General features: G+C 38.3%; 1 protein-coding gene across 9 annotated transcripts in view; it reads left to right on the top strand.

The window, feature by feature from the left end:
• LOC140888080 (uncharacterized) overlaps positions 1 to 20721 on the top strand; it is a 55048-nt gene extending 34327 nt beyond the window's left edge. For 6 of the 9 annotated variants that reach the window (XM_073295763.1, XM_073295764.1, XM_073295759.1 and 3 more), the window contains 6 exons: positions 14571 to 14675; positions 16114 to 17382; positions 17985 to 18623; positions 18702 to 18927; positions 19673 to 19774; positions 19841 to 20721. In XM_073295763.1, the coding sequence (XP_073151864.1) occupies positions 14571 to 14675; positions 16114 to 17382; positions 17985 to 18623; positions 18702 to 18927; positions 19673 to 19774; positions 19841 to 20202 (2703 nt within the window). In that variant the 3' untranslated portion in view covers positions 20203 to 20721. The remainder of the gene's footprint in view (positions 1 to 14570; positions 14676 to 16113; positions 17383 to 17984; positions 18624 to 18701; positions 18928 to 19672; positions 19775 to 19840) is intronic. The other 3 variants (XM_073295776.1, XM_073295793.1, XM_073295767.1) reach the window with 2 other exon arrangements.
• The last annotated feature ends 1179 nt before the right edge of the window (positions 20722 to 21900 follow it).

Here is a 21900-nt window from a genome sequence, read left to right as displayed (position 1 = left end):
ATTGAGTTTACAATCATACGACCATTTCAGAATAAAAGTCCTTATCATGTGTTTTAAATACAAGCATTTTCAAAATTCAGGAAAAAATTGTGACAATCATTTTCAAGATTGAGGAACAATGTTTACATGCCATCCTTAGATTTTAGTGAGTAGACCTAACTCATTCTAGTATAGTCATCAATGAGAGACAATTTCTATGATCCAAAGCTGGTGTAGAGAAAGGACCTAACTGTAGAAGGAATGATACTTTTTTTAAACTTCTTTTGAAAAATACACATTGGTTCTTAGTATAAATGTGTTGTTCATACCATAAAATAGAAAATAAAGTGTATTCTATCAACTTAAGAATAAATGTCCCGTACAAGAAAAGGATGGTGGAAGAATTTTTTTCTATTGAGAATAATTGTGCTAGAAGAATTTTTTTCTATTAGATGCCTCGCTTGTTAGTTGGAAAGCATGATCCGTTTCAAATAGTAACCTCCATGTAGTGGAAGCCTCCTTAACCAATTGTCAGCTTTGTATAATTTCTTGAAGTTACTGGACAATTAGGGTGGTTATTAATCTTGCTAGTGGAAAAAAGTCAATAAGATAGAGCATATCCAAGAAAAATGGAGAATATGAAGAGTATATGTCGAAGATAAACAGGAACGATAGGGACAACCATATGTGTGGTAAAAAAATTCTTTTCTGAATAATTACTCACAATACAACCCTACACTATATATACAAAACTGTAGAAAACTAGAAACAATGTATTGTAGAGACAAATTCTATTCTCATTGAATGATGAATGAAAGATACAATCTAATTTATAAAACTGAAAAAGTTAAATTAAGGAAATAATCTATTTCTACTTTAAAATATATTTTACCCATATTACAAAGATTGAGAATACTAGGAAATAAGGAAAAAGAATATTCAACACTCCCCCTCAAGCTGGGTAGTAAATGTTTATCATGCCCAGCTTGGACTTCAACTCATCAAAGGTAGGTCGAGCTAGAGCTTTTGTTAGGATGTCTGCAATTTGCAAATGACTCGGAACATACTGGAGATTGATTACTTTCTGCTCAATCTTTTCACTGATGAAGTGTCTATATAGCTCAACATGTTTGGTTCGATCGTGGTGCACTGGGTTTCTGACAATTCTTATGGCGGCCTGATTGTCACACATCATATCTATTAGATGATTATCTTCCAATCTCAACTCGGTGAGCAGTCTTTTTATCAACATTCCTTCAGATATCCCATTGGACAATGCATGATATTCTGCTTCTGCACTGCTGCGAGCTACAACAGGCTGTTTCTTACTCCTCCAAGTCACAAGATTCCCCCACACAAAAGAGCAGTACCCGGAAGTAGATCGCCTGTCAATCGGACAGCCGGCCCAATCTGCATCGCTGAATATTTTCACATTTTTTACTGTAGTTTTCCTAAAGAGTAATCCCTTCCCAGGTGTTCCCTTTAGATATCTCAGTATGCGATATATTGCTTCCATGTGTTCTACACTTGGGTTATTCATGTGTTGGCTGATCGCACTCACAGCAAAGCCAATATCTGGTCGGGTATGAGAGAGATATATAAGTCTACCCACCAATCGTTGATATCTGCCCTTAACAGTATGTGTATGTTTTTCTTCTGTTCCTATCTTGACATTTGGATCCATTGGGGTGTCGGTTGGTTTGCATCCTAGCATTCCTGTTTCTTTCAACAAATCGAGAACATACTTTCGCTGAGAAACTGAAATCCCAAGTGAGGATCTGGCCACTTCCATGCCTAGAAAATACTTAAGAGGTCCAAGGTCCTTCATTTCAAATTCTTTTGAAAGAACACCTTTTATCCGATTCATTTCCCTCTCATGATTTCCAGTAAGCACAATGTCATCCACATAGACAATAATAACTGTAACTTTGTCATCAGAATTTTTAACAAACAGAGTATGATCGGGCTGACACTGTAAATATTCATCACTAGTCAGCACATTTGTAAACCGATGAAACCATGCTCTAGGTGATTGTTTCAGCCCATACAAAGATTTTTCTAGCTTGCACACTTTGTTCTTCATTGTTTCTGGCATAAATCCCGGAGGAATGTCCATGTTGACTTCTTCTTCAAGATTACCATTCAGGAAAGCATTTTTGACATCTAATTGGAATAAGGGCCAATCGAGATTTGCAGCAATAGAGAAAAGTACTCTGATAGTGTTAAGTCTGGCAATTGGTGCAAACGTCTCCTGATAATCAATTCCATATGATTGTGTGTACCCCTTTGCTACTAGACGTGCTTTATACCGTTCAATACCTCCATCCGGCTTATGTTTGACTGTAAAGTTCCATTTGCACCCCACAGTTCGCTTCCCTGGTGGAAGTTCAGTAATCAGCCAGGTTTTGTTCTTTTCGAGGGCTTTGATTTCTTCAAATGCTGCTGCTTTCCACTTTGGATCTTTGAAGGCTTCCTCGATACATGATGGTGTCTGAACTTTATCTATACCAGAAACAAAAGCACAATATGCAGGTGATAACCCCTCAAAAGAGACAAAGTTACTTATTGCATGTTGAGTGCATGCCCTCTTCCCTTTCCTTAATGCAATAGGTATGTCATCATTATTAGAGTCATAGTTGAGATCAATAGTACCTTGATTATCTTTTGTGGATTCTGACTTTGAAGAATTGTCATGGTCTGGATGATTTGGTACTGGTTCATGTGGCATCTCCGTTTGAACCTTATTTCTCCTAGAATAGACCTTGAGTGGTGTTTGATGAGGATCGGGGTCAGACGGAGACTCAGGCAGAGTTGACTGTAGGTTATTCAAGGGTTCGAGCAGTGAAAGATCCCAATTTGGAGATTCACTGCTACGCTCCCCCTGAATGGAGAAATTGGGGTAGAAAGGCTCATTTTCGAAGAATGTAACATCCAAGGTGTGATAGAATTTTCTAGTGGCAGGGGAATAACATTTGTAGTCTTTCTGATTGGATGAGTACCAAAGGAAAATGCATTTTAGGGCTCGAGGGTCGAGTTTGCTGCGGTGCTGGGAATGAACGTAGACAAAGGCAGAGCAACCAAAGACTTTGAGGGGAAGAGAGTGAATAAGGTGCGTTTTGGGGTACGATGCAAGGAGAGAATGGACAGGGGAATGAAATTTCAGTACCCGAGAAGGCATGCGATTAATCAAGTATGAGGCAGTCAGGACAGCTTTGCCCCAGAAGTGTTGGGGTACTTTGGTTGTGAATAAAAGAGAACGAGCTACCTCAAGCAAATGACGATTTTTACGTTCAGCAACCCCGTTTTTTTGAGGGGTGTCAACGCATAAGCTTTGATGAATAATGCCATGAAGGGCAAGGTAATCACCCAATACAACATTAAAATAGTCACGGGCTCGATCAGAACGGAGTATTTGGATCTTGGCCGAGAATTGGGTTTGAATCATGGTATGGAAAATTTTGAACAATGATGTGGCTTCAGATTTATCCTTCATCAAGAGGACCCAAGAGAGCCGTGTATGATCATCCACAAATAAGAGGAACCAGCGAGCGCCAGTGACATTATTGACGCGCGATGGACCCCAGATATCACTGTGGATGAGGGAGAAGGGGGCCGATGGTTTGTACGGTTGGGACGTAAAAGAGTGACGTGTGTGTTTAGAAAACTAACAAATATCACACTGTAAATTTTTTGAGATTTTATTACTGAAAAGATACGGAAATAACTTGGAGATACAAAGAGTTTGGATGCCCTAAGCGGTAATGCCATAATAACAAGTCACTATCCCTATTGGAATTAAAAACGGAGCAAGAAGTAGAAAACAATGAGGCTGGAACACTTGGAGGCCTAATTCTGGGAGAAGCGTCCATTCGGAGAAGGTATAAACCAGCACTAAGATCAGCACAGCCAACCGTCTTCCCCGAAGCCAGATCCTGAAAGATACAAGAGTCACTATTAAATACAGTGCGGCAATGGGCTGAGGAATTAAGTTGACTCACGGATAATAAATTGCAAGTAAGCTCGGGCACAAAGTGAACAGACTGTAAACAAATATCCCGGTTAAGAGTAACTGAACCAATACCAACCACCGAGGAGGTAGTCCCATTAGCAATCCGAACGGAATGAGAATCCTCACAAGGACGATAAGAGTCAAATAACAACAAATTCCCAGTCATATGATCGGAGGCACCCGAATCAACAATCCAGACATTAGATAATTTTTGTTGTGAAAGCAGAGCATTGACACAATGAGCAATACCAGAGTGATGGGCACTATTACCAGCCCCTATGAGTGACCGGGAAGAAGTGGATGGAGTGAGCTTGGATTTCAGCATCTCCATTTGTTCCTTGGTGAAGGGCAGCGGAGTTGAGGAAGAACTATCAACGGCACCGACAGTGGACTGGCGAGGCCGAGCCGGCTTCCAATCGGCTGGTTTCCCGTGGATGCGCCAGCAGGTGTCGAGGGTGTGATTGGGCCGTTTACATTTTGGACACCATGGGCGGCCATTGCGGATGTTGGGCTCACCAAGGGGGGCAGCGATTGCTGGGTTATGCGCTGTTGGTCCTGGGCCAGTAGTGAAATTGGGTCGATGAGTGGCAAGGGCTGACCCATCAACAGACGGAGAATAACCATGAGCGCCCAACATCAATTGGCGCCGACTTTCTTCATGGCGTACCTCAGAAAAAACAGCACGAAGGCCAGACAGTGGTTTTGTGCCCAAAATACGGCCCCGGACAGCATCAAAAGAGGGATTGAGGCCCAACAGAAACTGAAATACACGCTTGGTGTCCAAGATAGAGCGGAAGAGAGCTTCATCGGTGGTACAGGTCCACGCATGGGATGCGAACAAATCCAATTGTTGCCACAAGCGAGTGAGAGCGTTAAAGTAGGTGGTAACGCTGTCCTCCCCTTGGCGTAGACCATAAAGCAGGCCCTCAATGCGAAATAACTCCGACGTATTCTCTTGAGATGAATACGTGGTCCGAACCGCATCCCAGATTTCCGCAGCAGTTTTGTAGAGGAGGAAATTCTCACCTATATCTTGGGTCATCGAATTTACGAGCCACGACATGACCATATTGTTCTCGGCAGTCCATAGTTTGAATTTTGCATCTCCTACAGCAAGACACGTCGAGGCACCGGAGAGATGATCCTCCTTTCCCTTGCTGCAGATGAACATCTTGACGGACTGAGACCATTGGAGGTAGTTGTGGCCGGTTAATTTATGGCAGGTAATAGAAGAGAAAGGAGAGGCGTCGGGAAGATGGTTCGCGGCAGGGGCGGCAGGCGGAAGTTTGGACTGTGAATCCTCTTTGGAAGATGCCATACTGCCGAACGAGATCATGGCTAAAGATTGCCCGGATCTCTGATACCATATAGAAAACTAGAAACAATGTATTGTAGAGACAAATTAATTTATAAAACTGAAAAAGTTAAATTAAGGAAATAATCTATTCCTACTTTAAAATATATTTTACCCATATTACAAAGATTGAGAATACTAGTAAATAAGGAAAAAGAATATTCAACAAAAACTTATTTCTATATTACATTCACAATCTAACTTTAATTAATAGACAAACCATAACGAATAAATATCAATCAAATATTCTGGCACTAAATACAATATTGTCGTTCTTTTTTCTACACTCCCCTCAAGTTGGAACAAAATATCTATCATGCCTAACTTGAAGATGAAATCTTCGAACTTGGGTCTGACTCTTTGTTAAGGCATCGCCAATCTGTTGTTCAGATGTGACAAATTGCATACAAATTATTACTCCTTCGAGCTTTTCTTTGATGAAGTGTCTTTCAACTTCTATATGCTTTGTACGATCATGTTGTACTGGATTAGTCGCGATGCCAATTGCTGACTTCTTGTCACAGAATAGCATCATTGGCACTTCCCAGTCTAACTTTAATTTTTCAAGAACTAGCTTTAACCATAGTAACTCACATACTCCATTTTCCATAGCCTTAAGTTCAGCTTTTCCACTACTACGAGCCACAACCTTCTATGTTTTACTTCTCCATGACACAAGATTACACCATAGAAAAGTACAGTACCCTGATAACGTTCCAACGATCCATCTGAATTAAGTTTCACAGTAAATACCGGTACAAGTTTTTTCGTGGACCGCAGTGTTGGGCAAGGTGCCGACCTCGGAGATGATGCAAAAGAGGTGGCGTACGTGTGCTCTGTGCGCCAATTGGTGTGTGCTGTGTCGGAAAGAGAGAGAAACGCAAGACCACATGTTCATTCATTGTACTTAAACGAGTAGGCTTTAGGCTAGAGCCTTGGCAGAGATGAGGCTGGTTTGGGTGGCTCCAAGATAAGGCAAGATTTATTCGCTATAGATCTTGGACATCTTTTGGGCGAGAAAGGAAGCATCTTTTGGAGGGTGGTCGTTCATGGCATATGCTGGTCCGTGTGGTTGGAGAGAAATAGAAGAATATTTGAATACATTGAAGAGTCAATTGACGAGTGTTGAGAAATGATCAAAATCAAAGTTTCTACTTGGATTGGGTCTCATGTAGATTTTGATAATGTTTCAATCTCCGATTTATTACGAGATTGAGCTTTTGCCTTTTGTTGATAGGGGTAGGATCATGACAACTTCTTTGTCGATGGCGGATCACTTGTCCGCATATTGTACTCTATAATTTTATCGTAATTAATATAATGTTGTTTCTTATTAAAAAAAGTTTCACAGTAAATTCCCATTTGCATCCCACTGTTCGTTTTCCATTAGGCAGTTGCATTATTTCCCATGTTTCCCTTTTGTTTAGTGCATTCATCTCCTCAAGTACAACTTTCTTCCATTCTGAACACTTAGAGCCTCCTGTATAGTCTTAGGAACATCCACACTTTGTAACTGCAAAATAAAACTCTAATAGCGTACGGATAAAGTTTTGTAAGACGTGTTTGAGATTGGTTTTTGAGTTCAAGTTCTAAAACCTTTCTTAAGTGCAACAAGAAGTTCTAATGACATAGAGGAGTCTAGTACGTTAGAGGTGGATTTGGGTACATTACTTGGATTTGGGTTCAAATGAGTCGGGACTTCAGGTTCTATCCTTGGTTCAGACACTTGGTCGTGTGGAATTGTGGAGTCTTGCTTACTTTGGGGTCGTCTTGTCCTTCTGTAAACTTGCTTAAACAACATATCATCATCAACTCGTGTTCTAATATCAAGATTCTGCTCTGACATTACATGAGATGTATCTATAACCAACAATTCTGTTCTGCCCACATTCTCTGAGTCTATATTAAATATCGAGTCTTCCAACTTACTCCCCTTGAAGAGGTGGTGTGAAAAAATTTTGAGATTCAAAGAATGTGACATCCATAGACACAAAAAATGTTTTTGTGCGGGGTTCAAGACAATAATACCCTTTCTGGGTAGGAGAATATCCTAGAAACACACATTTTACAGCACGAAGGTCTAATTTATCACGAGTATGATGATGCGTATGACCAAAGGCCACACAACCAAACAGTTTGAGAGGTAAATCAGAATATAAGTGAGACATGGAAAAGGAATTTTTGAAAATAGTTAAGGGTGACGCACAGTTCAGCACTCTAGAGGGCATTCCATTAATTAAATATGTAGTAGTGAGAATAGCTTCCCTCCATAAGTATTTCGGTACATTAGTGGTTGTAGGATATTGAGAATATTAAATTAACAAATCAGTCTTCTATCAAATCTTGTGTATATGGGCAGCCGATATGATTATATGTATATATTAGGTTACTTCTGTTTTTAGGAGATTTAGTAGGTTTTCTTTCCTTATTTAGTTGTAATCTTTATATTTAAATTAGAGTTGTACAAACTACCTTTGAATTAAGAAGAATAAAGATTGTTTATTCACTTCTTCATGGTATCAGAGCCGTTAAGAACCTAGGGATACAATCTCTGCGGTATTCCTCTGGTGAAATACGTAATGGCGAGTTCATCAAACTCCGAGGTCACCTCCTCTCAAGACTCCACTGTCTCCAACTTGAGTGGAACTCAAGACAGTGGTCAAATTCTTATTACTGGCCACAAACTAAATGGAAATAACTATCTCCATTGGTCACAGTCAGTAATGATGTTTGTATGTGGCAAAGGAAAAGGGCTTATTCTATGCTGCACCGGGTGAAATTCACCCGGTGCAGCATCTGCCGTCCAAACAGCCCGGGCCCCACATAATTATGTGGGGCCCGGGCTCTTATTCATGGGGCCCGGCCCCCATGAACGGCCCAGATCCACCGGGTGAAATTCACCCGGTGGATCATAGCACTTCCCAAGGAAAAGATGACTACTTATCTGGGGCTGCTGTTCGTCCAAAGGCAGATGACCCGAAGTTCAAAATCTGGAAATCAGAAAACAGCATGGTTATGTCATGGTTAATCAATTCCATGACCAACAAAATAGGAGGAAACTTTCTTCTCTATGGAACAGCAAAAGAAATCTGGGAGGCAGTGAAGGAAACCTATTCAAATAAAGAGAACACCTCGGAATTATTTGAAATAGAGAGTATCCTTCATGACTTACGACAAGGTGATTTAACGGTGACCCAATATTTTAATACTCTTACTCGTTATTGGCAGCAGGTTGATATGCACGAAGATCACTCGTGGAACTGTCCTGATGATGACAAAACATATCGGCTGATTGTTGAGAAGAAAAGAGTCTACAAATTTTTATTTGGGCTCAATAACAATCTTGATGACATTCGTGGAAGAATTCAAGGAATGAAACAACCAATAAGCCTGCGAGAAGCCTTCTCAGAAGTTCGTAGAGAGGAAAGTAGGAAAAAAGTGATGCTTGGGACTCCTGCCATTAATTCTCAGATGGAGAATTCTGCCCTAGCTGCTCGTGTTCCTAAAAATTACAGCCAAGATAACTGGAAGAAAAAGGAGCGTCAATATTGTGAACGATGCGAGAAGCCAAACCACACAATTGAAAATTGCTGGAAAATTCATGGGAAGCCAGCAAATTGGAAACCTCCACGCCCACAATACCGAGACAATACTGCAGTAGAGGAAGAAAATTCAGCATCCACCGAGTCCACTTTGTTTAGCAAAGAACAGCTTGAAATTTTGAAGCAGATGATCAGCCAATCTCAGACAGCCAACTCTGCTCAAAATATTGGGACTGGATCTTTAGCACAAAAAGGTAATTTCTTGAATGCCCTAAGTGTTAAGAGGAATAAGCTGAATTCTTGGATTGTAGACTCGGGTGCTTCAGATCACATGACTGGAAATAGAGATGTTCTCACCAATTTCAGCCAGTGCCATGAGAATTTAACAGTCAGTATTGCTGATGGATCATCCTCCAAAGTTATTGGAACTGGTTCAGTGAATATTTCAAAGGATTTGACACTTAACTCTGTCCTTTTGGTGCCTGAATTGAATTGCACCTTATTATCTGTTAGTAGACTTACACAGAATCAGAATTGCATTGCTAAATTTTCTCCAAAATCTTGTGAATTTCAGGTCTTGGATTCGGGGAAGACGATTGACAATGCTAAAGAATGCTCGGGGCTCTATCTACTTGAGGCGAACAATTTTTCCAAAGGGAAAGGTCCTAACTTTAGTTGTCTAGTGTCTGTTAGTCAAGATCAAACCTCTATTTTCCAAAAAGGGGAGAACGATATCATGTTATGGCATTATAGGTTAGGACATCCCAATTTCATGTATCTCAAGAAGCTTTTTCCATCTCTTTTTATTAATAAGAATTCGAATGAGTTTACTTGTGAGATTTGTCAATTTGCTAAACATGTTCGAAATTCTTATCAAGCCCTACCTTACAAAGAATCACAACATTTTGCATTAATCCACAGTGATGTATGGGGACCATCTAAGGTAAAAAATATCACTGGGTCTCGTTGGTTCATAACCTTTATAGATGATCACACTAGGTTAACATGGGTGTTCTTAATGAAAGAAAAATTTGAGGCAGGTCCAATATTTCAGAAATTCAATACCATGATTCAAACTCAATTCCACACTAAAGTACAAATTTTGAAAACAGACAATGCCAAAGAATATTTTGCTTCTATCCTTAGTGATTATCTCACATGTCAAGGTATTATTCACATAAGCTCATGTGTTGATACACCCCAACAAAATGGTGTGGCTGAGAGAAAAACCGACATCTTTTGGAAGTGGCTCGCTCTCTCATGTTTTCTACACATGTACCTAAGCATTTTTGGGGAGAAGCCATACTCACTGCCACTTACCTTATTAACAGAATGCCTTCCCGAGTCCTAAAATTCCAGACCCCTTGTCAAGTCCTACTTAAAAGGCAACCTCATACTCATCTCATATATCTCTTCCTCCCAAAGTATTTGGTTGTTCCTCATTTGTTCATATCCATAGTCACCATCGGGGAAAGTTAGATCCTAGAGCTGTTAAGTGTATTTTCTTGGGGTATTCTTCAAACCAAAAGGGATGCAAATGTTATTCTCCACATACGAGAAAATTCTATAACACTATGGATCTGACCTTCTTTGAAAATCAGCCATACTTTCCCAAATCTGCTATTCAGGGGGAGAACAATGTAACACAAGAACGTCAGTTTTGGGATAATAGCACCAAGACCAGTGACTTAGATGTTCCCCACATTGCACTTGATTCAGACTTGTACAATATTCCAGCCCATAACTTGCCTACTCCAAGCCTACCTGATGACACTACCCAACCCACTGCACATCATGAACTTATCACCTACTCTAGAAGAAACAAGAACCAAAAGGAGATAGAGCATCGAGCATCACTTGAGCAGAACCAAGAATTGGAACCGGATACAGGACCAAAAGATTCGCCAGGTAAGTTTATTCCTGAGTCTGCTAAAGATAAAGATTTACCTATTGCATTGAGGAAGGGTGTCCGAGAGGGCACAAAGCATTCAATCTCTAATTTTGTGTCATATCAGGGATTATCTAACAAATACAGGATTTTTGTGGCAACCTTGGATCAAGCACATATTCCTAAATCCATACAAGAGGCTCTCACAACACCAAAGTGGAAAGCTGCTGTACAAGAAGAGATTCGAGCTTTGGAGAAAAATGGGACATGGGAAATAACTAAGTTACCTTCTGGAAAACGGCCGGTTGGCTGTAAATGGGTCTTCTCTATTAAATATAGAGAAGATGGAAGTGTTGATCGATTCAAAGCCCGTCTTGTTGCAAAAGGATTCACACAATCATATGGAATTGATTATGAAGAGACGTTTGCACCAGTAGCCAAACTAAATACAGTAAGGGTCCTTCTATCCTCGCTGTAAATTTAGATTGGTCTCTACATCAATTAGATGTCAAGAATGCATTCTTAAATGGAGACCTTGCAGAAGAAGTTTACATGAACATTCCCCCTGGATTCGAGTCTCCAGCCACAACCAACAAGGTTTGCAAGCTGAAACGGTCATTATATGGGCTTAAACAGTCCCCAAGGGCCTGGTTTGACAGATTCACAAGAGTGATCAAGCAGTATGGGTACAAGCAATGTCAAACCGATAACACTCTCTTTGTTAAACACTCACCACATGGGAAAGTTGCTATCCTCATTGTATATGTGGATGACATTATTATAACAGGGGATCATGTGCAAGAGATAAATACTCTCAAGATCCTATTAGCCAAAGAATTTGAAATCAAGGACTTGGGGAGCCTTAGATATTTCCTTAGGATGGAAATAGCTCGGTCACAATCAGGAATTTCTGTCTCCCAACGAAAATATATTTTGGATCTTCTAGATGAAACAGGGATGCTTGGGTGCAAACCAGCAGACACTCCTATGGATTCAACAAGAAAACTGGGAACCACAGAAAATTGTGCACCAGTTGATAAAGGGAGATTTCAAAGACTTGTGGGCAAACTCATATACCTATGTCACACAAGGCCTGATATAAGTTACTCAGTGAACATGGTAAGTCAATTTATGAATAATCCAAATGAAGAGCACATGGAGGCAGTTTATAGGATCCTCAGATACTTGAAACTAACACCTGGAAAAGGATTATACTTTCGAAAATCAGAGGATAAGAGCATCAAATTATACAGTGACGCTGATTGGGCAGGATCAGCGGTGGATAGAAGGTCAACTTCTGGATGTTGCACTTATGTTTGGGGAAATTTAGTTACTTGGCGTAGCAAGAAACAGTCGGTTGTATCAAGAAGTAGCGCTGAAGCTGAATTTCGAGCATTGGCACTTGGCATATGTGAAGGGATGTGGCTACATAGACTTATGAATGAACTGAAAGTGTTTGTTGAAGGACCTATGACGATGTTCTGTGACAATCAGTCAACTATCAGTATTGCAAAGAACCCAGTGCATCATGATAGGACGAAATATGTTGAAATTGATCGCCATTTAATAAAAGAGAAGATAGAGGAAGGAATAATCAAGTTAATATATCTTCCTACTAGCTTTCAAACTGACGACATCCTTACTAAAGCACTTCCAAGGAAGAATTTTGAAGATTTGAGCTCCAAGCTAGGCTTACTCAACATTTACGGCCCAGCTTGAGGGAAAGTGTAGGATATTGAGAATATTACATTAACAAATCAGTCTTCTATCAAATCTTGTGTATATGGGCAGCCGATATGATTATATGTATATATTAGGTTATTTCTGTTTTTAGGAGATTTAGTAGGTTTTCTTTCCTTATTTAGTAGTAATCTTTATCTTTAAATTAGAGTTGTACAAACTACCTTTGAATTAAGAAGAATAAAGATTGTTTATTCACTTCTTCAGTGGTAAACATGAGTGACCTAGCTACTTCCAGCAGGTGTCTATTATTCCTTTCTGCTACTCCATTTGTTGTGGGGTTTGAGTGCAAGAACTATGATGAATTATACTTTTTTTTTTGAAAAAAATGACCCAAAAGTTTATTCAAATATTCTTTCCCATTATCACTCGTGAACACTTAAATTTTTTCATGAAACCGTGTTTCAACCATTGCATAGAAAATTTTGAAAATTTGTTCAGCTTCTGATTTATAACAAGTAAATCCAATTCAAACGTATGTGATTATCAATAAAGGTGATAAACCATTATTTTTTTGAAAGAGTTGTCGTTTTAAGCTAGACCCACACATCACTGTGAATAAGTGTGAAAGGTTTCGAAGCTTTATGTGGATGAACATGAAATGATGCATGATGATGTTTGACAAATTGACAAATATAACATTGAAAAACAAAAGGATTTTTATTACAAAATAACTTTGGAAACAAATGCTTGAAATAATGAAAATTTGGGTGTCCTAATCTACGGTGCCAGAGTAATATCTCCTCGCTACAGGACTAGAGTTTGGTATGATACTAGATTGTTGGGCTTCTCGGCTTGTCCACAGGAGTGACTTTCTTCTTTAAAGTAGTAAAGGCCTCCATGTTCCTTAGCACTGCCAATCGTCGTTCCCAATTCCAGATCCTGAAATACTCAACAATTTGAGGAAAACTTAGCACAACACTTTAAATAAGAAGTTAATTTGCTAACAGAAAGCAAATTACAAGAAAGATCAAGGGCGTGCAAAACATTTTGAAGAGTCAAAGTTTTAGAGATGACAATAGATCCTTTTCCAGTAATAACAGATAAAGAACCATCAGCTGTTTTAATCCATGGAGGTGACTCTCGATCTGGAACAGTTCCACTTTGTTCTCTTTACACGAATAAGTGTCTCGAGCAGCATCCAGATGTCCTTGGTAGTGGGATGAAGTAGAAAATTCTCTCCAATCTCCCTTGTCATAGAGTTAATCAGCCAAGACATGACCATATTATTCTCTGATCACCAGGATTTGAAAGACTTGTCATCCTTGTCTGGATAACGAGCCACGCCGGAGAGAAAATCATCTTTGCCCTTGCCCCAAATAAACATCATAACCGATTGGGACCATTATAGATAATCATGCCCTGTGATGGGAATAGATGTATTGTCGCACAGAATGGTGGAAGAAAGAAGCGGCGGCGGAGGGGCTTCCGGGGCCGAGGTCATACCGTATTTTGTTATGGATTGATTATGGTCTCTGATACCATGTAGTTAAAGACAGGGAAAATTATAGGCCGAGAAGAATTGATTTATTGGGGTTGAAAATAAAGAGTACAAAACACTTATTTATAGAATTCTACATCACTAGTTCAATAGAACAAGGACTCCTAGTTTACTTGTTAAGTGATTTATCCTACTAGAGACCTAATCAAATAAGAATATTGATCTATCCTGCTATCTGATATTTTGGCTTAAACAATATTCAATCTGTTATAGGATATTCAACTATACAATCAATCAGGCAATCAATAAAAATCATTAAGACAACTAATATCCTGATATCTAAATGAAAATCTAATAATGCATTATGTTATACAAGCTGAATGTGCGATGTGTTATTGAGAAAACAATGTCAAACATTTTCTAGAGAAAATAGTTCTGAAGCCATAGAAAACAAAGTTAAACATAACCCAATTTTCATCTTCTGGAGTTTGAAGGGATTTAATTGTCTTAATGATCTGGAATCATCAAAATGACATCATTTTCTTGTAATTTATGATATCAATTTGCGTAGCCATTAGTATTTACTATTTAGTGGGTGCACCTGACATCCGATGCAGGACAATGTTGTGGAGACAGCAAGAAAATTTCTGGAATATGTCATCAAGAATCACGTTGCTCAAAGTGACTCACCAGCAATCATGCAAGCTTTCCAAATATCTCTGGTTAGTACATTTTCTGATTACTATTACCATACGAAGTACTGGATTAACGGTTTTACTCGATGTTACGTTTGTTGATTTTTTGTTTTTTCTTGGAAATCTGGAATTTGCTCTTTTTATTTGCTTGGAAAAGTGTACCTCAGCCAATAAACACACAATTTTAGTCTGAAGATAGCGATATCCATGGCCGGAATTATAGAATTTTGTGTTGTACATGGTGTGATAATTGATATAGATGCAGTTATGAGTTTTATCTAGCTAGTTGTTATTAACAACTTTATCCAGCAACTTCACTGTAAGAGTTAAAAATATTATGTATTTACAAATGGCCCCGAACAAGAAATAAACAAGTATAAAATTATTTATAGCTGATATCTCATTGTAAAATTGTTTGGTCGAAGCTTCAAAATTTTATTATCGGAGGATCTGATAATTTTTTTTGAGCGGTGTTGTCAATGATAAGAAGGTATATCTAGTTGCTATACATTTGTGCTATCTCATTGGTTTTTCCCGTCTGTTTAAATGTATCGCATTCACTTGTCTTTAAAAATCTGGGGTTTCTTCTTTTCTTCTAATATGTGTTTATTAGAATAATGCCTTAGATTGTTTTACCTTTTTTGTGCACGCGGACGCCCCAACCCATGCATAGACAGTTTCTCCTAGAAAAGGTCAATGGACTGCATTCTCATAGATGGAATGCTTTCCCTGATGTTGATAATTACTAATGACTGGGCATTGATCTGATAGAAGAAAGGGTGCTTTTGTCATATGTGGAACTACATTTCCTCCCTTAACAGGATGTTTTCCCCTACTCCACTTGATTTTGTACTTTTTCTTTGTATGTTAACTTTTGCCCAATTAACACTATCAAAAAGTGAGTGATTGCTGTCGTTTTCTAAATCTTAATTTAAATACCGATGATTTATATTTTGTTTTCAATGAAAATAAATTCTGGGAAGAAAATAAATGAGTTATATCTGTATGGCCTCGGTAGAGAGGAAGGCATGCACAATTAAATTGACATTTACTGGTGAAATATATACATGGCCAGCTAGCATAATAACGAAACATATTGAGATCTGATATCTCAAAACCAACAAATTATTTTTGTGATATGTGTGTACCCAATTCTTTTTAAATGTCTCTTGGTTAATAGTAATTCTAGGTTGGGTACCCTTTTATGCCGCTACTTGCATGTGCTCGATTAGTTTTTCTTGTGATCTGTTGCACTCTTTACTTCGACATATGACAGATGATGATATCCCCAACAAGTGATGATGTATTGTTTTTTCTTCATTATCCTCCAATTTTCATCAATGTGTAAAAATGTGGATATACGAGCTTCTATGATTAGATCCTCACTTAAGTAAATACATTCTTATCTAATGTCTTACACACTGATGCACACCTTGAAAAGTTGGAGAAATTTTTTGTTTACCAGTGTTGGGTTGCGGCCTTGATCTCCAAGCAGAAAGTTGACAAGAAGCATTCTTTCCTTCTAGCAAAACAACATTTGAATTATGAATGCACGGAAGAGCAAGTGAACTCAGTCTATTCAAAGATGCAATCTCTGATATGGATGTACTTGCAGTCTTCAGAGAACACTAACGACTCTAGCAAAGATTGCTTGCTAGCTGATGAAGTGATCTACAAAGAACCATTCAATGTTGATGAGGGGCTGCCGCTGAATTTATCATGTAAACTAAATAAGGTAAAAATAGAAATTGAAGAAGAGTTGTTTAATGAAGAGCATCATGCAGCCCAAATTTCTTTACACGAGAAACTAGATCCGATAGTTAAAGCTGCTGGAAATGAAATACAAGATGAGATGAATAAAAAGATGAAAAAATGTGAAAAATGGATGAAGAAACTTATTCGAAAGCAGGAGGGGGAAATGCGGGAGTTGCAGAGAACTTTGGACGAGCAAAGGGTAAAGTTGGAGGAAAATCACAAGTTGGAGTCGGCAGTTATACGTTCTATACATGATCAAGGCTCTATAGCAATTTTCAAGCTCAAGGTTTTGGATGATAATTTCGCAAACAAAATGGAAGAGCACACTCTTCTAAAGGACATGCAGCTTAAAGATCTGAAGGCAAGACAGCTAGCTGCTCGGGAAGATGAGAGTCAAAAGGCTGCTAACTGGCTGGCTGAAGCAATTGCCTGCTCCAGTGAACTCAGGATCATCAAAGGACCACAAAATCTTCATTCTCAATCTGACACTGATGCTGGATGCTCTCAAGAAAAATATGTGGCACCATCTGATCCATCTACTAGTGCACGAGCTGTGACATTTGGCTGTAATAATCCTTCAGCAACCCTGTGTAATTTAGAATCTGTTAATTCTGACAATGAAGTAGGGATAATGTCCTTGGAAAGATTACCAGTTGTTGCAGACAAGCATCTTGACTGCGTAATTCATTCCAATGATGCCACCAGGGAAACTGGTTCCGCAAACCTTCCTGTTTCTGGAGAATTAGTATCGTCTGAAGTTCAACTAGAAGAGCTGAACAAAGAGGCTTCGACGGGGGTTATCAGAAATGTTTCTGACAAAGTTGTGAGCCATGTCGATGATGTGGTTTTGCGTAATGCGTCTAGTGAAGGAGACTTAACTGGCTCGCCAGATTCTGTCGTGAACCAGATAGATGGACCAGATGAAACGACCGATAGTGGCCTGTTGCTAAATCGTGTATGTTCCTTTTCCCTTGATAAAGTATGCATTCTCTGCCTTGTTTAAAATGTTCTGTTCTGTGAATATCTCTGAGTCATTTTTTATACGGAAAGGAATAAAAAAATGACATCACCAAGTGATGGGAGATTTAGGCATGCTCTAATCTATGAATATAATATTGAAATACTGTATAGAGAGGGGTGGATGATTACCTCTAAGATGGTAAACTTCTAAAAGATTGATGTAAAACTTACTATCCAAAAAGAAAATAAAAACTCCAGGAAATAGCACCCATGTAAGAAAAGGTTTGTTTTCTGTGAAAAATATTTATAAGAAATGACCACGAAGGGAGCTAACTGCACCACAAGGATGTTGGTTGGCCACTTTAAAAAAACCAATTAAGTGTAAAACGGTACTTTAAAAGCTAATCAACCTTTACTGTGGGATGAAGGGGTAACAAATTTTTTTAAATATTTTGTTCTTCCATGTCTATTTTTCATATGATCTTATTTTGAAGTCAGTAGCTAAATTCATCTGGAAATATCCACCTGTATGTAATTCCTCGACCTTGGTGTTGCAACTGCGGTTTTTCTCGAGTATATCTAATGTGACTCTGCAGAATTGATGGGTAAATTTGTGATCAGGTACCCGAAGACGAAATTCACCGACATTTGGGAGAACCAGCTGTTGAACTTCCTAGTACAATACAGATTGAAGTTGCAACCTTGGAACTTGTTGACACTGCTACGGTTTTTCAGTCCAATCATGAAGAATCAACAACTGGTAACCACGAGCTGCTACATGGTGTAGCGGTTGATGCGTCTCTCAGCTGTAATCAGTCTCATCTGATGAGTGAAACGGAACATCCAATCCAGAATCAAGAAAGAAGCCCCTCTCAAAGAGCTGAAACTGGGGAGACCGAAGAGCAATTTGATGTATTTATTTCTCAAAGTCGTGAACCTTCCCAACTACATGACAGTCACCTGGCTCCAGGACCATTGAGTAGATTTAATGGTGACCAAAGTAGTGAGATGCTTGCCAGTTCCCCAAAAAACACAGCGATTGCCGAAGCTGTGGTCAGTACTGCTGAACTTCCAAATCAAGCAGCTCAGTTGAGACTAGATTCCTGTCGTCTTCATGGTCCTAGAAACCTTCTTGTCCATCCTATTCATCAAGTAGCTTCCTGGAATTCAACTCCATCTTCGCTTGGGGAACCACTTGAAGATGAAGTTGAAAGACTACGCAAAGAAGCGGAACGGTTGGAAAAAACCCATGAGGATGTGGTTTGTGTCTCAATTATTTTTTGATCAAATTCCTTGTGTTTTATACTTAAAAGTAATAGAATGTTCTTTCTTAAACAGGTGTCACAACATAGATCAGACTGTGAGAAGGAGATAGAGGAAGTTATTGCTCAGATACGGTCTAAATATGAAGCAAAAATCAAGGATGCTGAAGCAGAATTCAGATTGAAGAGGAATGAAGTTGAAAAGAACTGGAGCATAGTTCTCATGAATAAAAAATTGGCCGAGGCTTTCAGATCAAAATGTGTGGATCTCAAGGCTTCTTGGCGTCCTGGAATGCAGCAAGGTATATTTTCAATTTATCACACTTTCAGCAGTGCAACATATTTTCTTAGCTAAAATCTTTGCACATGGTTGGTTCTTGTAATTTGAATTCGGAATTTTCTTAAGTTGCGTTTGATTGAGGTGTTTGAAAACTATTTGATTTGTTTGTATGAATTTACATGATCGGAATTTCAATCCTAATTTATACAAATATAATATTAATTCTAATTGAGATGGATTTGAAATGCACCCTAAATGGTTGTCATTTGAAATCCTAGTTTGCAATCAAATTCCTTCAGAGGTTCACTTTAGGAGCATCTCCATCTGTCAAATTCAAGAATAGCAGATACATTCTCAACTTATAATCATCCTGAAGTTCTCTTATTTTTTGAAAAAAAAAAGCTTCCAAAATGTTCTTGTTTATTTTTTTGGGATGGAGAATGATCATCTATTATTTGTAGAGATTTAGTTATTCATTTGGAATTGCTCCATGGTTATCACCTCAATCTGTTAGATAAGCTTTTCTCTCGAAATTTGTAATTGATTGCCTGTAGCAAGTTAAAAACTCGAACTACCTTCTTGTGTGCTGCATTCTAGTAAATCTTTGTTTTTTCATTCATATAGTCGACCTTGTGGCGGTTTTGAAACTTACCAAAATAAACCATATAGTTTTGTCATTTTTTATTTGGTTTCTTACTGTGTCTGAATTATTCATGATTAGGCAACTATGAAATTGTGCTTTTATCTTTTTTATGTATTCGTTGCAGCTTTTCCATCTGGTTTCATACCTCTGCCTTCAACAAGACTTCCTTCTGCTGATTCAGCAAGCCGACCTCCCGGCCAACAGACTTCAGCTCCATTTCAACAAGGTATGTTGCTACACCAACCGATCCCAAATTCTATATCTTCTCCTTTTGACAGCCTAAATGTAACAGCTCCACCACCCGTAGAAGCTGTATCATATACAGGGCCTCAAATCTCAGGCTGTTCTTCAAGACCCTCAGACATATGTGGCATCAGTTTTGCAAGTAATCCTCTTGTTGGTAGGGAGATATATTCTCAAGCTCCACAATTTCAATCTTTCACACCAGCTGCGCGACCTCTTGTTGGTGATCATATTAGTTCTTCAGCTTCACGCCTTCACCCTTTCAGATCTGCTGCACCAACTCATGTTGGTGGTGAGACTCATTCTCAGGGTTCACACCTTCAACCTTTCAGACCTGCGGCACCAATATCTAATGCTCTTCATCAACATCTTCCCAAAAAAAAGTATAGGCACCTCAACCAGCTTCCCTAGTGCTGTTTTCACAATGGTTTAACATCTTCTAATGCCTATTCTCAAAATATACATGAGGATCAAAGTGGAAGACCCAACCCTTGACCTTTGTATATCTGCAATCGACTTGAACTGCCATCTACCAATAAATCTTAATGTATCATCTTTCCCTGGCGTTGAGATAATTGCTCTTGGAACCATCGGACTTTGAATATAGTAATGCACAGGATAATCCAGCCTCTTCTGCCGGTTATCGGAGAAAGACCAGTAAAGAATTATGAAGAAGTAGCCTAGAACTTTTATCATGTTTTCTGATGCTAATTAAGAACACATAGTATGCGGATTTGCTAATAGTCATTTTACTATTTGTATTAATTACTAAGCTGCTAAATTCAGTGTCTTCAGTTTTAGTGCCAAACCACGTGTTGTACCCAGAAACGTGGTACTTGTTTAATCAACTTAATCAGCTACTGTTTTTGGGTGGTATTAGAAATGGTCTTTGTTAAATGGTGGTTCATATGAAATATTTTGAGAATGAATTTTTATTTGTCTGAATTAATTAGGAAGGAGGCTTCAAAAAAATGTCGATCTTATTTCGTTGTTCATTATGAAATTTAGGGATGGTGGTTTAATTTGGTGAGAACACCTAGTCTTCTTCCTTTGCCTTACAACTAAAGAGTATATATCTTTTGAGACATTTTTGTCATATTCCGCGAGACAAATCGGCCCGGTTTATGTATGTAGTGAAAATTAATAGTTTTGATGAAATATTTTTCATGAGTTGGATCGAGTTGGAGATCTCTCTTATAAACTTGTGATTTGTGAGATAATGTCCCAAGAGTTTTATGATGGCCCAAATTCGACTTACATTTTGGAAACAAAAAACTATGTTTACTTTGTTCCATTTCTTGTGAAGAACGAAAAAGCCGCAAAATCCGGAGAGTTGAAGAGGCGGTAGGGCTTGAGGAAATGTTCTTTTGGTTACTTTCAAGTAAGGTTGTAAAAAGAGGAAAGAGCGTTTAAGCTTGTGAGCAAAGTTTCAAGTTTGTTAAATTGAAGTGAGATTAATACGAGTTTATATGTAAACAATGTTTTCAATTTAAATTATAATTTTAACTCTCTCAATCAATTTAATGGATAGATAATGTATAAATATAATAAATTTAAGTGTAACAAATTAATTTTGTCACATTCTAATTCAATCTATTTTATCAATCATTTTATCTCTCTTATCACAAAATATAAACTCAATTTAAATTGGACTATTTTAAAACATTTAGCATTAATATCTTTTTATGGTTATAAAGTGTCAATATCTATCACATATTCTGATATTAATCATAATTACACTTAACTATCCATTATGCATTGCTAGATTTACTTGCTAGTAAAATTTCTAATTTATGTTATTTCTTCTTGTTCAGCAATCTTGCTTAAAAAAATTGCACTTTGTCGTTATTAAGCACGATTGTACATTGTTAGCATCACCTGTTAATAAAAATCGTTAATTTGTGTTAATTTGTAATGACATGCACCGAGACACCTACTAATACTTTAGGCATGCAATTATAACTTAAAACACAATAATCATTAACAACGAAAGTAAATCAATACAACCAAACAATCGACGGAATACAACCGGCCCTTAAACCAAACGGTGAAACATTGTTTATACAACCTCATCGAATAAAGAACTGAAAATAACATCTTTAAATCGAA

Source organism: Henckelia pumila, chromosome 1 (genome assembly GCF_033568475.1).
Source record: "Henckelia pumila isolate YLH828 chromosome 1, ASM3356847v2, whole genome shotgun sequence".
NCBI lineage: Eukaryota > Viridiplantae > Streptophyta > Magnoliopsida > Lamiales > Gesneriaceae > Henckelia > Henckelia pumila.
The sequence above is the reverse complement of the archived record's forward strand: the minus strand, read 5'-3'. Positions and strand labels throughout refer to the sequence as shown.